Source organism: Cyanistes caeruleus, chromosome 9 (assembly GCF_971803275.1).
Source record: "Cyanistes caeruleus chromosome 9, bCyaCae1.hap1.1, whole genome shotgun sequence".
Lineage (NCBI taxonomy): Eukaryota > Metazoa > Chordata > Aves > Passeriformes > Paridae > Cyanistes > Cyanistes caeruleus.
In genome coordinates, this window is record NC_141709.1 from 15,910,973 (window position 1) to 15,928,873 (window position 17,901).

Sequence of the window (17,901 nt, forward strand, 5' to 3'; positions counted from 1 at the left end):
GAGAAAATTTATCATTATCTGAGCTGAAGTTTAAAGTAGGGTTTTTTTTGTGGTATTGGATAAAAACAGGTTCCTAAAAATGAAGATTTAGAACCAATAACAGCAATGTCACTTATAGTACCAGAGGATAATGATAATTATACTCTACACTTGCAAGCATAGCAAAATTATGCTTAGTATTATGAAAATAGGAGGGTGTCTGCTTCAATCTATTTGCTAATCTAGATGAAGGACCCTTCTTTGCTCAGAAATGGTGTGACAGGAGAGGTGTGGATACGCAAAGAAGACTATTTATTTATGTGGCTTGGGAAACACGAAGTTAGGTGTGCCAGGCTTGAGCAACACCTATTATCATTTCTGCAGATAGCTCACTGCACTGAAATCAGTCCTGTGATAATTATTTCAGGACTTGATTAGGTGACATTGCATCAGAGCTCCATCTTCTAATTTATAACCAAACCATTTTCACAGTTCCAAAAGAAGATTCATCCCAAAGCACTTGATAGTAGTAGGATGAGAGAAAATGTGCTTTCAGAAAATGATAAGGAAAAATACAAATGTCTCAGGAAGAGGCAGGTGGCACTGATCAGTGACACTGCTCATGGTAGACTTATTCTTTAATGATAACATATGAGAAGTCTGATGCATACCAGTATCTTAACATGGTCAGGTTGGAAACTGAAGATAACAGTAACTGTTTCATCTCCATTTATTAATCTTTTTTTTCAAGCATCAGAAGAAAAAACTTGCTTGGGTAGCTCAGGTAGCTAATTTATATAAACAAAGATTTCTCAATGACTTGGAACAACAGCCATTTCTTGGATATGAGCTACTTGCACATGTTAGGATTGAGCATTGTGTAGCAATTTAGCTCTGTTGATTGATGGTCAATAATTTCTTTATCTCTTCATCTTGTGAGCTACCTCTAGACTATCCAATAGAACATCATTATGCAAGAAATCATGTACTCACAATAAGCTGATGTGTTTTCAAAACTGATGTATAAAATGGTTATTCAGGAACTAAAATTTCCATCTACATTTTCAACAAGCTTTCATAAGCCAAACATAAATATACAACCTTTATTTTAAAATTTACAGTAATTACTATTGAATTATATCTAGAACTTTTGGTTCTTGAAACTATGTATAAGACTAAAAACTTTGATTTAACATTTTGAAAAGATAACCACTTAAGTGATCTTTTCTGCAAAATGCAAATCTTGTTATATAGATGCAGCAGTTGGAACCACAAAGAAAAGAACAACTGAAGAAAATGCTTTTATTATGACTCGTTTCTCAGAAAATCATTTGATTCTCACCACAATAACAATGAGTTTAGAAAAAATATAGAAACAAAATAACTGTTACAACAGATTAGTTCTTGAAAGACAGCATCCAGAAAAGATCTGCTCCTACATTACAGATTTTGGAAAAAATACTATCATTATTACTTGGTTACTTCTGATAAACTAGTTATGCTAGCTTCATTGATGGTTAAAAAAATAAAAATAAAATTCAAGCACTAGACTATTTAGCCTTTTAAATTAAGGAGATCGGTAAAGGTGTACCTACTCTATTCCTAAAAGCATCAGTATCTTAACTTAGCTAAATTAAATAAGAATTTAGTAAAGAGTTATTGATAATTGAAGTAGAAAAACATGAATGTGATCACATAAAAGGATACTCCTTTTTCCTCCAATCTGAGAACTCCCTAAAAGTGAAAAAATTATCTAAGATTGAAAAAGTCTCCCTTGTGGCCTAGTGTCCCCACCTTGGACTGGATAATGTTTTGTAAATTTGACAGTAGATTAAAAATCCAAATACCAAAAACTGAGCAAAAACATGTTGAAAACTTTGTACAACAAACCAAACAAATATGTCACTGTCAACTAATATTTTGAACAAAAATTTGGTGAGGAGATTTTAATGATCCAAGATGAAATCTGAGAATGTTTACTATAATCCAGAGTAGGTGACTGATTAGGGCAATTCCATCTCAGGCAGCCCTCCTGATTTTAAGCAAGATCTGTCTGTACCTAAATTAATGCTATAGTTCAGCCCAGGAGTACATTTCACATCACTCCTGAAGCACTTGTATTCATGAATTTCACAAAACCTGTCTTATTCTCATTTTTTTTAGGTACTTTGCAGATGTCGTTCTAGTGCAGCTGACCTTGGCAATAACTACACTATGCCCAGCTCTGCCTGATCCTTATTTAGGCCAAGTCAGCACCTCTCACTAGCTGCTTACACTCTTCTATTGAGAGATAGTTTTCATGCGGTATCAAGAAGGACTCTTCTATGTGTAAGTTAAATAAATTCCTGGTGGGAATCTTTACAAAATTTTTACATTTTGTGTAAATGCAAATGACTTTTGAAATGTTTTAGAGTCTGGAAGTTGCTTCACTCATTCATGCGAAATACCTTGAATTTGGTGATCTGAACACAAAGATTAAGTGCAAGACAGTCAAAGATTTATCTTGTGTTTCTTTGCGGAAGGTACTGATGAGCTACAGTGAGTGGATAACATGGAGATGCTACATGTATCTATTGGATTAAATTCCTACTAGACTGACTAATTTATTTCACTTGATAGTGAATTACCATTTCTATCACTTAGACTGTTTAAATTTGTAAAAATAAAAAGACACTTATTAGATAAATAAAAAAAATGTCTGCAAGTTTTAGTAAGCTTACCAGAACAAGGGTTATGATTGCTTAATCATAATCAACATCATAATCAAGACCTTCTTGGGGCTTCTAGAGAAAGCATTAATACACATATATATATTAATTTTCTGATAGACACTTGGAAGACCCAAGAGAAGCCCACAAACTCTGGCCTTTCTCATTAGAAGGAGCTGATGCTACAGGTCTCCTCCAGCTGTGCCAGATCTGGGACATGTGTCTTGGCACTGTGGACTTGTCAGTCAATCAGAGTCCAGATAGTTCCAGAGGTATTCCCTGACTGTTTCCCAAGCCCTTCCTTTCACTCTGCATAGCAGTGAGAAGTCACTGAAGGATGTGTTCTCATGTCACCTGGGTTGCACAGAGTTTTCCCTTTCAAATGCAGAAGCAGGTGAATTCCTGTTCCTTCAGCAGTTAACATTGTTAGGAATAGTCAGATAACAATTTTTGTTCAGTGTTTATAACATTTTTTTATGGTGAATTTAAAAGCTACTGCACAGAAAAAGAAACAACTCACTTTCTGTAAATAGTCAGTTCCTTGCAACTGGAACAATGTCTCCCTTTTGTTTCAAAACAGTAAACATTCCTGGATTCATGTCTGAAATAATTAGAAGTGCAGTATATTTAGAATATCTGCATTTCCAGGCACTTCTCTACTCACCAGTCTGCCATTGTTTGACTGGGATAGAATTTAATAATGCTTCCCAACACAATCCCCACAATGCCCACAAATTCATTATTGAAACTAAAGCACCTGGCTACTCTTTGGGATTCCCATTGCATGGTAATAGATAGTATTAACAGAAGTACACAGAAGTACAGTAATAGACTCAGGGCAACTAAGGTAATACATGCTTTATTAGTGCAAATAGCTCTAGTTTGCAAAGACTGTTTTCTACAGTTTGCAGAATAAGAGAAAATGGATCTAGAGGCTGAAGACAAAACACGTCTACAGAGGCCTTTTGACCTATATATTTTTTTATTACTTCCTAATCCATCTCCTACATCACTGACTCTTCCATCAGACAGAACATGTTCTTCCTGTGTGAACTGCAGCTTGTACCAACTTCCTATTGGCCAAGTCAATTTGTAAAACTTCATATTCTTCTGCCAAGACTTTCAATCCTAAGGCTTGATTTACCAGGCCAAATTTTTCTATCCTTTAGACCAAGCCAGAGATGACAATTTTAACTAGGCTTTAAAATCCCTTTTTTCCCTCAGGTATTCAAGAATCAATTTCTTTAGTTTCCCTTTTCCAGGATAAGGCAAATGTTAACAGCGTTAACAATGACATGCACCTTCCTAGATGAAGTAATAACATGAGAATACACAAAGCTCTTGGTATTTTGAAGAGGAGAATCTGTTTTGGAGGACAATGAGAATGGAATATACAAAGTCCTCTCATTGTTTCAGTGCCACATAACCCTGGATATAAAGTGCACAGAAAGACCTGAACATAGAAGAAAATGCAGAAATTAACTGAAGAGAACATAACAAGAAAGAGCTGCAAACAGGTGAGGGATGGGCATCTAAAAGTATCTGTTTACAGGGAATCATGACTGATTTTGTACCTTTTTGTGCAACGGAAAAAGGAGTCCCTGGTGTGTAAGCAAGCCAAGCAATTTACAAGACCAGTGAAGCACACAGGCTCTATACAGATAAATACTGCTGCCCTCAAGACAACATATTTTTCTGAAATAAATAAATAAGCTTTGCACTAGTACTATTCCCTTCCGTATACTAGTCATGAAAATGCTTTGAACTTAGACTTTACTAAATTACAGACAACTAGCTTGTTAACAAAGGAAAAGATCATGTGTTTTTGAAGTGGTTGCTCTTGTCCTTACAGTTGATTGTCCCCTTGTCTCTTGTATTACTCATGATGTCAAGCCTAAATGCAAGATTTAATCAACCTTTTAGAGGCAAAGACCAAGTGTTAAATCTTTGAAGCACAATGAATCCTAATTAGGTATAATCAATAATAATTATAGTTGTGTAATGGAAAATAGGAAGGTGAGGAAAAGGAAATGGCTGAGATCATAATAATTACTTTCTATTAGGACTGGTGGGGAAAACTAGTGTGAGAAGCTGGTCACCTAAGAAAACAGGGTTTTTTATTTGGGTTTTCCTTGGAGTTGAAATAGCTAAGTGGAAGTATACCAAGTATACATTAAAAATGACATGACTTTAATGAACTCTGGAAGTGGAGTGCACCAAGTATGTGTATCTCTGAGGGGGTTGCTGTGGTAACCTCTTTGGAACGCAGCAATTACCACCTACCTGGCAAATTGGAAGTGTTACATTCCTCTGCTAGTAATCCACTCCTCCATTTAGCCAGAGGTCAGGGAGGAGGAGGTGACTCTTACGGAAGGAACAGTCAGAGCCATAGAGCTTTCTACCAGAAGGGTGAAGAAGCACAAGGTGTTAACCTCACAATATAAAAGCCCCTCCACATGGAACGTGAAAGCCCTGTTATACCATTGAGATACAGAATAATTTGGACAAAACCAGAAATTGAGCTCCATGACACTTCTGATCCAATATTTTATGTTCCTACGGAGTGCAGGCCTGGGCCACTGCTGGTCTTCAGTGGGATTTTCTGTAAGGATGGTTCTGCAGAGAAGCTGCTGACCATCAAAGCTATTGTGGGCACAGAATCCCTCACTGCTGGGCTAGACCTGTAGTGACTGGGTGCACAGAGGGCCAGGGTAATGAGTTACTGTGTAGCATGTCTGGCAAATTAAATTGTAAATCCTCTAATTTTTGCTCTGCACTAAGAATCTACTGCTCTGACTTCTTAGGGCCATCAGATCACTACAATCAGGGGACTTCTGCTCATGAGGACTGAAAAATTAGTTTTCTTGTGTTCCTCCAACCTGATGTTCCATCTATTAAATAAATTCTTTACAGAATGCATTATTTTTTTGCTATACATTTGAAAACAATTATGATATATAACCTTCCTTATGGAGAAGTATTAATTTACTACAATCCATTATTATAGAGACTTTCAAGCTTAGTATGATGTTATCCACAGTATGAAAGACAGGCTATTTATTAACATCTTATCACCCTTTCACAAAAGAATAGCATCCTTATAGCAACTGTAATTATAGAGATACAGCAATATAAATATCCTTAATGCATCTTTTAATTAGGTTTAGTAAGTGAAAATATTTGGGAGAGTCAACTCAAGGTCAGTTGTCTAAGGACCACTTTGCTGTGATTCACCACTCTGTAGTGATTCATGAAGCACTGAGTGAGAATTTCCACAGCCACTCAAGAAAATACATTATCCCAGGTGCTACAGCCACAGTGCCATGTGCAGTGCTGAGGCACAGATATGCCTGTGCAGCTCTGCTTTAAAAGGGTTAAGCATTCACATCCATGAAAGGTACTTGAAATGGTTCCCAACATTATTTCAAATGACGTAATAAAACTGAGAGTGAAAAAGGGCTGTGAAACAGCATAGGAAAAGGGTGAAAAGGAAAATGGAAACCCATTTCAAGTCAGAAGTCAAGAGGAAGAGCACACATCTCATAGATAGTTAGTCTACAGGCTTTAGCTGTGGAGCTAGATACTTTCAACTTCAAACATAAGCTTCTCATAAACAAGAGTTTCATCTTTAGGTAATTTTTTTTATATTTTCAGTGCTTTCTCTATCAATGTGGAAGTAAAACAAAGGTAGGAATGTGTGGCTTCCAGTAACAAAAATGTGGCTTTTTAGCACAGTAGATAAACCTGTGGTCTACACATCCAAAGATCAAAATTATGGAATAATTTTTTTAAAAATCAACCTGTGTAGCAGTAATATATATAGACAAAACTTTTATTAATTAGTTCCTCATATGCCTTGTAATTTTCTGTATAATGTGGCATGGTGAATAATATCTCCAAGAGCATACAATGAATATTTGAGCTGTTCCACTGTGAAAAACCATATGATGATCCGAAGAAAGAACTACTCTGGAAACTTTTGTGACACATTTCAGAGCTCAGTCTGTAGACCATGCTCAAAACAGAACCCAGAAAGCTGTTGTGTACAGCTAGGTCAGACATGATGGTAGGGTGTGAGGTTTCCTGAAGGCTGAACATGTGATGTGACAGATGTGAGAAGAAAGGAACTGTAAACTGTAGAATAGTATTTATGTTTTATAAACTAAATGTTTAACTACAGGTAGTACAATCTAAAGGCACATGCACCAGCAGACACGCTGCAAAACATGGTGAGATTTGGCAAAGTTTGAAGTACTGAATAATCCCGGCTCACTTACAGTGGGATTACAGATCAAGCACATACAGGTGGATCCTGACAACATGACAGGCAGAAGCAGCTCCTGAGGAGGGCAATGCTCAGACGAAACCTCCATGTTATTGGGGCACTGTGGGAGTGACCTAAGCAGGCAGAATTAACACTGCAACACTAACACTGTAGATGGGAAACTAACTCTGGACTTCCTGTGTTTAAATATCTGTGTTCTGCTGAACTTGCCACTATCTAAAATTATGATCCATTACCAGTCACTCCTCATCCATATGTTAACAATATGAGGGTTTTTTCCTTTTAATAGTACCTCCAGCAATGGAAACAGCATTTCAAAATCACATGCAACAGTGGCAGAAAAATCAATGGTTCTTATCTTAGATTCAGCTAAGTAGGATTTGGGTTAGCAGGGTTCTCATTTTCAGCAGAAAATAGTTACTGATTAACTGTGAGGGGTAGAGAAAATGACCAAGTAAGAAACAAATATCAAAACTTTCCAAAAAGAAGCATGTCCACCAGCTAGTACTACTACCTGCCATCCACTTTCCATGGGTTCTGGAGATACCAAAAGTTCTTAGAGTACAGCAATCACAATTTTCCAAAAAATGTAAGATAAGGCCACAGAGATACCTACATGCTAATGTCCCTTCAGTCAATTCAGAGCAATCCTTAAATTTTTAGCACAAGTGTGAGTGGTGTGTACTAATCATTATCATGACTATTTAGCATTTCAAACCATCCTCAAGTCGGTTTCCTGAAAAGAAATTTAATGTAACATGATATTTAACAAAGCATTAATAGTGAGAAATGTTAAAGATGTAGTATCCTTGACTTCTACTGCTTCCCCCATGTTTGAAAATATATATACATCAAATAGATATGTGTTGAAAGAGTATATTTATTAGCAGGACATTGAGTATATAATTAGAGAAAATTAAATAGAGTACGCTGGGAATTAAATTTATGAGACAAAATATACTATTACAGCAATTATTATTTTGAGTTACCTTTTGTATATGACATCAAAAGACTTTAAAATGTTATGTTCAAGCACATAAAACCTTTGAGTCTGATGTACTACTTATGTTTCCAGGGATTTTGACAACTTTTAGGTGAATTTCACAGTAGCATTTTAGCTATGCTGAGGAATGGTGAAAGATGCAGAAATTGAGTCCACTTTAAGACAACATAGTGAACTGGCTGAAGAGGTGGAAATAGGGCTGACAAAATAATGCCAAACTTTTACTTAGAAAAGTGGAAAATGTTTTTTTAGCCTCTGCAGGAGTTCTCTTCCCCATGAGATTTCAATATTTTAAAAGTTTTTAGTTTTCAGAAGTGAAAACCAGGTGATAATTGAAATAAGTTTGGCTAGTCATCTGTGATTACAACTAGTTTCTCAAGCTGCTCTTCCCTTCTGTGGTCCAGAACTCTTGGTCAGGGCATGTTGCATTTTGGTGTAACGGCAGTAGAGCCCTGTGGCTTTGCTGTCTGCTCCACTGGAACACAGGGTCATACAAACCAGCCAGGAGGCCCAGACTGAGGTAAACTGCAGCTTCTGCCTCTCCATCATTTTTGCATGCAGCCACACCAGAAATCAGAACTTCCTCTCTTTCCTGCTTCCTCACTTTGAAAGACTTCACAGGTGAGGAAACATACTCCTTGTCTCTCTTGGATGTTCACTTAGGAGTCCTTCTCCCTTTCTGTCATAATCCATCCTCAACCATCACCCCACCTCTGACCTTCCTGAAGGATTCACTGATCACCAAGCAGTATGTTGCCCTTCAGACACTCAAATATTAAAATTCAAACACTGGGGTTCTGCCCTCCAAGAGATTCTTTTTGAAAGAGCAACACTGCAGATCTCTGTCTAAACAAATATTGAAGTGCTTTATAATTTGAATAGCAGTAGACACAGAAACACCCGCGCCCCTCAGTTAAATGGAGCCTTTAATGTTGAATGAAATCAGGGAGAAGGATAGAAAACAAGGTGACATTGAATATCAATATTCAGTTTAGAACAATTACTTCATAACCAATTAAAAGTATCTGCTGAAATTTGGAAGAAATGGTTAATTATCTAACTGAACGCTTCTTATCTCAGCTACTAAACTAATAAACATTCCCTTTCAAATATTATAACTTTTGGACTTCTCCGCTCAGCCATTCATCACAGATAAAACAAGATGTTTGAATAAGACAGATACAAATTTCCAAATCCTAATGCTTTTAACAAATTTCTGTAAGGTCATCTTTAAAATCATCATGAAAATAACCAGAGGAACACCTGCCTACTACTACTACTACTACTACTACTACTACTACTACTACCACCCCCCAACTACCCTCCCCACCTGATCCTCAACTAGGTTTTATTTGCTTTTGATATTCCTGAAGAGAATGTTTTCACCAATTTGATAAATCCAAAGTACAAAACTCTACCAGATTTTTGGGAATACAGCAGAATTTGGAGTACATTCTGTTAGACTGCAGCAAAGGTACTGACAAGGAAGCCAAAAAATCCCTCTAGTGCTTTAAGGAAACTATTGTGGCAATGAACCCCAGCACAGTACAGACTCCCTACCCTGGAACAAACAACTGTTTCACATTGCTACATCTGATTTATACATTTAACTGCTGCGGGAGAAAGTGTATAAACTGTCTAAAGACAAAATTATGCAAAAATAAACCTGCAATTATTCAAGGCATGGAAATTATTCTGTATTTACTCTGATCCAAGTGATAGCAGCATCTGGTTCTTAAATTTAACTAAATACTGCTCGGAGGTCTTGGAAAAGCTCTGCAGTAGCCTAACTGTTCCAAACACATGAATCTGGCCCTCCAGAGGCCTGCAGGGAGACCTCCAGCAGTACTGCCAGGCAGTCATTACAGGAAAACAAAACCAGCTCTTGAACAGCTGTTCCAGTAGGTCTGATTACAGGCTTTACAAATTACAAAATTACCTTGAAAATATGGGTGTTCCCATGCAATTTCAGCAAGTGGAATAACTGCTAGAAAATGCAGCCCGTTAAACACACAATGAATGCCACTAAAAAATATCCACGTAACAACATACTTAAGTTAAAATACCCACAGCTTTAGTGAAAGATTACCCAGGCAGAATTACTTTCAGTTTTTGCATTACATTTTTTTGTGCATAAAACAAAGTATTTAAGGAAACAGAAAAAAATTGCATGCAATTACAGAAGCATTACATGAACTATGATGCAAATAATAAATAAATGCCTAACAACATACACCTGGTTTCATATCCTAAAATTTCCCATTCTTTAGGAGAAAAATAGATTCTTGAATTTTGCAATAGAACAGAGAAATAGATTGCTAGGTTTTTTTAATACTGAAATACTAATTAGTTCCAGTTATCCCTTTAAAAAATCAAACTTTCACTAAACCATCAAAGATTTATTCCTCTCCCACTTCTCCTAACTGAGGAGATATTACCGAAGCATTTTCTAAGGATTTAAAAACTTATGATTTTGAGGGTCGGGAATGGAGACTGGAGCCGATAAAGGGCAGCCCAGCGAGCGCAGCAGAGAGATGCAGAGTCCTGCAGGGAGCGCCCAGCCTGGGCAGCGGACAGCCATGCCGCAGGGGCCAACTGGCGCCACCCTGTGCTGCCAGCTGGGAAATGTGAACTTTTATCTAGAATAAAGAGCTGCACTATTCTTACCCCATCCATCATTCCCAGCTTTTTGCTTAGGTGTTCACCTCCAGCCCACCGTGATAGTCCCTGGATTACCATACGTTCAAGTAAAATCCCTTCTAACATGTCACCCCTGACACTTTAATCAGTCATTCACATCCACAAAATTTATACACTAACCTCAAAATCCTACCCCCAAGTTCTCCTTAGGCATAATACTACAGCACATCTTGGCAACATTTATCCTAATATTGCCCTCCAACGACTGCTCTTGCTACAACACTATTACCTCATTATTTGGCTGCTCTTCAGGGTGTTACACGAGCAGCTGTGAGCCTTACTCCTGCATTTGGAAGCAATTTCTCATAGCATACTATCAAAACAGGTACCCCTCTCCAGGTCTAGGCTGTATCTAGGACCCATATAGACAATGGTGATAAGACCAATTACGAATAAATTTAATAAACAGCCCCTGAATGTATCCCACATAAGAACGGATTGTTCATTTTGTAGAAACCTTTTTCTCGAGATGTCACTTGCAAGAATTAATCTTTCAAATTTCTCAAATTATGTGGTTGTGACTCTAAAAGTCATCTTAAAAGAAAGACTTCCACTATTACCATTTAATCCTACTCTAGAGCAACATGCTTTAAAATAATTGTACTTATCATGTGACAGCAAATATCTTCCTTCAGACCTGGTTAGAAGACTTCATCTTATGCTTCTCATCACCACACAAAATTAAGCTCCAGTTTATTTGCCAGTCCAAACTCAGAAATACAAAACTTCACAAGAAACTTACCTCCATTTGTACGTGGAGTCCACGTCATCCAGCTTAAGACTCTTGCCAAGCTGCAACCTAATTCTCTTCTTTCATGGCCAGCATTCATTCTCATTGCAAAAAAGCACTATATGAAGAACAGTCTCTGTCTGAAGTTGTAGTGAGATATTGCTGTGGCACACAAAGGAAGGGAAGTGCTCGTGGATCTCACAGATTGCATAAGCTTATGTGAATTGAGGCAAACAAGTTTATTATTTGTCAAATATAGTCAGTGGTACTGAATTTTGTGTAAACACTGAGTTTGTTACACAGGATGAACAGCCACCTGTGGCTGAAAGGAGGCAAACAGAGCAGACACATGTCAGAGATTAAGATTTCTGAAAGAAACAGATTCAAGGAGGTAATATGCAATGCGACAAATGTGTCACAGGTCAATGGGACTGGACAAGTGCTTACAGAGACACAAGAGCCTGGAATAGCACAGATGGCTCAGACTGCTACCTGACTAGCCACAGTCTGCTTCCTATACTATTCTCACGTTCACTTTTGTACCACCATATGTTAATTCTGCTTCAGAATTTGACCCTGTAAAAAACAGCTATCGCTAAAACATTTAATGTCAACTTTGTGCCTTGTTCAGCCGCTTGTGCTCTGAAATCAACACTCCTTATTAAAAACGTCTATTGGTTCACTTGGTCACCTGCACTTTGATGTAAAATTCAGAACTGGGAAGCCTCTGTTTTAATTTAGTCAGTATCTTCTGAGAAACACCAAATGCATAGGCAAATCTTGCAGAATGTGACTAGAGATGACCTCTTCCTTGTACTGCTACATTAAAACGAGAGGCGTACATGCTCCCAAGCTTGCACAAAATCCCCGATGCTCACAGGCAAGTACATTTTCCTTGTTACTGTTTCCAGGCACATTCAAAAAAGGAAAACAAGTTGTCAAGTGGGGGAGGTTTCACCAGTTTTCCTGAGGAGTGCGCAGCTGAGCCACCCGCAGCCGGCGGTGTGCACAGACCCCTGCTGAGGCGCCGCACCCCCCGGCGCTGTCCCGCCCGTCCCGCCGCTGAGGGGCCCTGGCAGTCCCGGTCCCTTCGGTCCCCCCGGCGCTGTCCCGCCCGTCCCGCCGCTGAGGGGCCCTGGCAGTCCCGGTCCCCTCGGTCCCCCCGGCGCTGTCCCGCCCGTCCCGCCGCTGAGGGGCTCCGGCAGTCCCGGTCCCTTCGGTCCCCCCGGCGCTGTCCCGCCCGTCCCGCCGCTGAGGGGCTCCGGCAGTCCCGGTCCCTTCGGTCCCCCCGGCGCTGTCCCGCCTGTCCCGCCGCTGAGGGGCCCTGGCAGTCCCGGTCCCTTCGGTCCCCCCGGCGCTGTCCCGCCTGTCCCGCCGCTGAGGGGCCCTGGCAGTCCCGGTCCCCTCGGTCCCCCCGGCGCTGTCCCGCCGCTGAGGGGCCCTGGCAGTCCCGGTCCCCTCGGTCCCCCCGGCGCTGTCCCGCCGCTGAGGGGCCCTGGCAGTCCCGGTCCCCTCGGTCCCCCCGGCGCTGTCCCGCCGCTGAGGGGCCCTGGCAGTCCCGGTCCCTCCCGGCGCTGTCCCGCCCGTCCCGCCGCTGAGGGGCCCTGGCAGTCCCGGTCCCTTCGGTCCCTCCGGCGCTGTCCCGCCGCTGAGGGGCCCTGGCAGTCCCGTCCCTCCCGGTGCTGTCCAGCCCGTCCCGCCGCTGAGGGGGCCCGCCAGTCCCTGTGGCCGTGGTCCCGTCTGGCCCTCGCCCCAGCCGCCCAGGAGGAGGAAGCCCTCTTTCTCTCTTTGGTGTTCAGGTTAGCGGGCTCTTGAAGGGTCCCTGCCTCACCTCACACAGGAACGCGGGCAGAGCTCATGTCCTGACAGCAGGCACTGCCCCAGCTGCTATCTGCAAACTCCAGAGGAGCTTTCAAGAGAAAGCTGCCAGTCACCACTAACATTCCATCCATCTATTCCCCGACTGAGCTGCTTGAACTGCCATGAGGGCTGAGGTGGCAGCTCTGACCATTTATCTCCCCTCACTGATTTGTCATTTCTACATTTTCATTTCATTCTTCAACAGAATGTTTATTAAAAATATATACAGTAGAATAATAAATTACTTAAAGAAAATAGCTGAATAGAGAATTAGAAAAAAATTTCCTATTTTTATAAAGCATGAAATAAAATGGGGACATTGCAAAACATATTCAGTATACCAGGCACCTGTGCAGGGAGACTTCGGTTTTACAAAGCAGAGCTGGGAAGTAAAATTGCCTTCTCCATACGGATAGGAATTTTACTCCAAAAGTTAATCACTATATCCCCTGGGTCTCTGCTAACCCAAACTCAGCTAGGACAGCTAACAAGGACACCAATATAAGAATCTCAAGTTCATGCTTTTTTTTTCTTTAGTAAGCTGTTGTTTCTGTAATAAGTGTTGTTAGCACATTTTAACATTTAACCTGAGGACTTAACAATCTCTCCCCTGTATGTTAAATTGAAAGAAGTGAACAAGCAACATCAGCTGCAAAGTTTGACTTTTTTTTTAAAAAAAAAAACAAAACCACAGGAAAAGGTTAACTCTGAATTAAAGAATTTTATTTTGTGCATTTCAGAAATGAATAATGACATTTTCTAAAATCAGCTGTTGCTGTGATAGACAGACATGTAAAGCTCATATTTCCATTTTACATTACAACATGCAGTGTGAGAATGATACATTAATTTGCTTGAATTCTTAAGTTAATCATATTTGACTAAATCAAGAGCTATTAACTGTGTGAACAGTTGATAACAGTTAAATCATTTCAATTGGGAGGAAAAATAATTATTAATACAATATAGGTCAAGAAGCACCAACTGGAACACAATGGATGCACAGTTCCTACTGAGTTATATAGTTTATTTCTATTTTACCAATTATACGTTTGCATTACTAGAAGTTTTTGAGTATAAAATATAAATTATAATGATACAGCTCAGGATCAGTCAATATAAATCAGCAATTTTTAGGGGATAATGACTTGATCTATATGGATATCAGCTCATTTTATGTTAGATTTAACATTGTTTCTTCCCTCTCCATTTTTAAACTGTCTGGCTTGACAAAGTGTTGAGTAGCTTTTTGAGAAAAAAAAAAACCAAAACCAACAAAAACCCCCCAAACCAATAAACCTCCACCCTCCAAGAAAGTTAATAACCTTAAATCTTACTTTTGTTGCTACTTAACAGCAAAGTCAACCAATACATATTATCTCCCTATTTAAAATATTTGTTACTAAAACTATGCTCAACTAATCAGTGCAGAAGCAAAATTATAAATGGGCATGTTTAGAAGTTTCGTATGTATTTTTGTGTACACAGTGGTGATTTATCTTTAAAATTTTACTATTAAATTAGAAAAAACCCTAGTAGTGACAAATATGCAGTCTCTATCAGCAGTGCAGGTTGCAAAATTCAAAAGCAATCTGTACCTAACATAGGAAGGTTTTGATGAAAATTTTCTCATGGTCTTTTTTTCCAACACTTAAAGAGTGTTATTGCCAATGAATATAATTTTGACACCTGGTGGAAATCTTCAACAGTCATAGCTCTTAAGCTTCACTTTCAATTTTAAAATGCTTTCATGAAGTAAGAACAATTTTTTTTCTGCCATTTTGCTCCTGCTTTCTAAGCTGCAGGAGCCATAAAACATACCTTGAAATAATAAACAAGAAATAAGTATCCAGGAAAACAGTAAAGCTAGTGAAACAGTAGGACATAAACTTCAATATAATTATCAAGAATTTTTGAAAGTTCAGTGCAGTATGAAAAATACTTTCTATGCCTCTTGCACATTAAAAAAAAATCTGTAGCTGACATTTCAGTAACATTTTTGATCAAATGACATTTCTTATGCATTGTGTTGAGAAAATAAAAAATTCCCAACCCAGGTACTGCAGCTCTAAAGTTCAGGTGTAATAAAGACATTACCTATTCCTAATTTCTAAGGACTGACCACTTCAGCAGGGAAGTTAAAATTCTTATTAACCTTTCAAACAAATAGTATATGAGTATAGCCACTTCTTACACTTCATCTCTTGAACCTGTTAACTTGCCCTTACAGTATCTACATGAAATACATCTCCCTGAACAAGACAGCATGTGTGCACTGTACACAGAACACAGAAACTTTAAAATGCAGACATGATAAAATCTTGAGCTATGTGTTTTAGTGCATTATAATCACATCCTGTATTTATTTTTTCAGCATATGTTGTCTAACATTATGAAATAGTGCTTTTGCTTTTCCGCCTTGCGACGTGGGAAGTGTTGTCAACCTCACTCTCTCCCTATTTATTGCATTAAGATGGAAAAATTGTATGAAGAGCTGAGAATTACCAAGTGCTCTCATCTCAGTTTGTGAACCCTGAACTTAGTAAGGACATGCAGGCATCCATCCAAATACGAAAAAACACATTTTGCATCATGTTCACTGGATTTGTTCCCAAAGGACACCACACAGAGGTAGCATGCATATTGTTATTGGTGCAATTTCAAAAGGCCCAGAAGCCTCATATTCTCCTCTCTGACAGTAGGCTACTATGTCTTTCCATTGTGATAAGCATTTCCACCTGATTAATAGAGCTAGGATTTTCCCAAGAAAGAAGGGCTCGGGTGACCCTATCTCTTCAATAAATTCTTTTAATTAGCAGTCAAGCATGTTGGCCTTCCCTAAAATATAGGCTGTGCATTGTATGCACACTTCTTATGAATTACCCATGGTGAAAACCAGATATAAATGAAAAAACAGGTTTGCTATATTGCTCATGGTATTTAAATAAATCTAAAGACAGATTAACATTATTAATTACCTCATTATTGCTTGAGTTAACTCTCAAAGCAAAGTTCTCAAAATTTTATATAAAACTTCAAAAGTTGATTTATTACAGTATTCATACACTTTATTTCTGAGGTTGCTTAGTGGAGTGTTCAATTGAACACATACAAAAACATCCCCATTATACAGTTCAATGGAGAGATAACATATTATGCCTTCATTAATGCACGGTGCTAGAGCACAAAGCATACCAAACTCAGAAAGCTGGAGGTTAGTCTACTCCCCCTTAAGCATGCATTTCCAAAAACATTCATTTACTCTTTAAGAGACAGGAAAAAAAACAAACATAAGATCTGTGCTACTTATTTTTAGCTCAGGAAGGAACAAACTTACTTTGTTACATTTTGTTTTCAAAAAGCTAAAAAACCAAAGCTACTTAAAATTAAGTTTGTGCATATTCTTAAAATTGCTCCTTAGTAAAACTTTCTGCATCGAGTGTGCACTGCAGTTTTATTTTATTGTCATGCCCTGATTTTCAAAATACCTGAAGCCCCACACAGTTATAGGGTACAGAAGATGATGGCATTCAGCATCTCTAAAAGTCAGGACACAGTTTAAGTGATTGTGCAGAACAGTTAATTTCCCTTGCAGTGTAAGCCAAGTGTTCATTTATGCCCAATAGTAAGAACACAGAAGTTTCATCAAATCAATCAAAATAAACTTTTACAAGTCATAAAGGATTTCAAGGATAACACCAATCGACCATGCCTGAGTTTCACAGCTAAAAGGACAATACTGGCCATTCTCATTGGTTAGTTCTGGAAGCCCTTTCCAGGATGATCTGACAAAAGAAAACACAAGTGAGTATTGTTGTTAGATTATTAATTAAAATAAAAAGAACATTTCATTTTAAAGCCTTTTGGGAGATAAACTCATTAGGAAACTGAAAAGTTTGACTAAAGGTCTACTCTCCTACAACCACAGTATATCCTTTAATAATTGAGATCTAATTTTTTTCACCTGCAGTTGTTAATTGTAGTGGAAGTGCCTCTTCTTCAAAGCAGACTCTCTGCTACTAATAATAACTAAATTTACACAATGGGTGTGCTGCTCCTGTTTCTCATTCTGGTAGTTTTGCATTTGGAAGATGAGGTACCAATGGTATTCAAACTACACTTGAAATTTATTATGGTGCTAAAAAGTGACAAGGGCTGGAAGATGGCATGATTACATAAACCTTCTTTTCTTCCTTAGGAACAAAACCCTCCCACAAACTAGCACAAAAAAAACTAGTTACAAAAAAACAAAGCCTATTGCTACATTAAATATGCTCTACAGAAACAAAGTATTAAAACAGAGAAAGAGAAAAACAAAATTATATATATACACACAGTACTTCAGTAAGACAGAAAAGCAACAAGTGTTACCAAACTGCAAGTTATTTCTGATGCTACCAAACAAGCAACTTGATCAAAATACCATGTAAGGCAAAATGTTGCTTCACAAATCCTTTTTTCTTCCTTGTGTGGTCAGACAAATTTTTATATCATGAGTCCTGAATTACTTTGTTGGGTGAAGATAAATATGTGTTTCATGTGCTACAGAACAGATTATATGGAAGAGATATCAAGGGCAAGGTGTTTTGTTTGTTTTAGCTTGTCTCAAATCCTCATTAATTAAAATAAACAGCAA

The 17,901-nt window shown here is 38.6% G+C and overlaps 2 protein-coding genes across 19 annotated transcripts in view; both read right to left on the reverse strand.

Annotated features, from left to right (window-relative positions):
- LOC111932716 (uncharacterized) overlaps positions 1-13,410 on the reverse strand; it is a 75,903-nt gene extending 62,493 nt beyond the window's left edge. For 5 of the 11 annotated variants that reach the window (XM_086841750.1, XM_086841758.1, XM_086841756.1 and 2 more), the window contains exons 1-2: positions 13,237-13,410; positions 11,418-11,567 (exon numbers count right to left, since the gene is read on the reverse strand). The gene's annotated coding sequence lies outside the window, so the exon portion shown is untranslated. Of the gene's footprint in view, positions 1-11,417; positions 12,450-13,236 lie in introns of those variants that run through there. The other 6 variants (XM_086841753.1, XM_086841755.1, XM_086841749.1 and 3 more) reach the window with 5 other exon arrangements.
- A 556-nt stretch (positions 13,411-13,966) lies between these two features.
- Positions 13,967-17,901, reverse strand: part of AGL (amylo-alpha-1,6-glucosidase and 4-alpha-glucanotransferase) — a 36,321-nt gene continuing 32,386 nt past the window's right edge. For all 8 annotated transcript variants that reach the window (XM_086841791.1, XM_086841794.1, XM_086841790.1 and 5 more), the window contains exon 34: positions 13,967-17,050. In XM_086841791.1, coding sequence (XP_086697917.1) covers positions 16,933-17,050 — 118 coding nt within the window. In that variant the 3' untranslated portion in view covers positions 13,967-16,932. The remainder of the gene's footprint in view (positions 17,051-17,901) is intronic.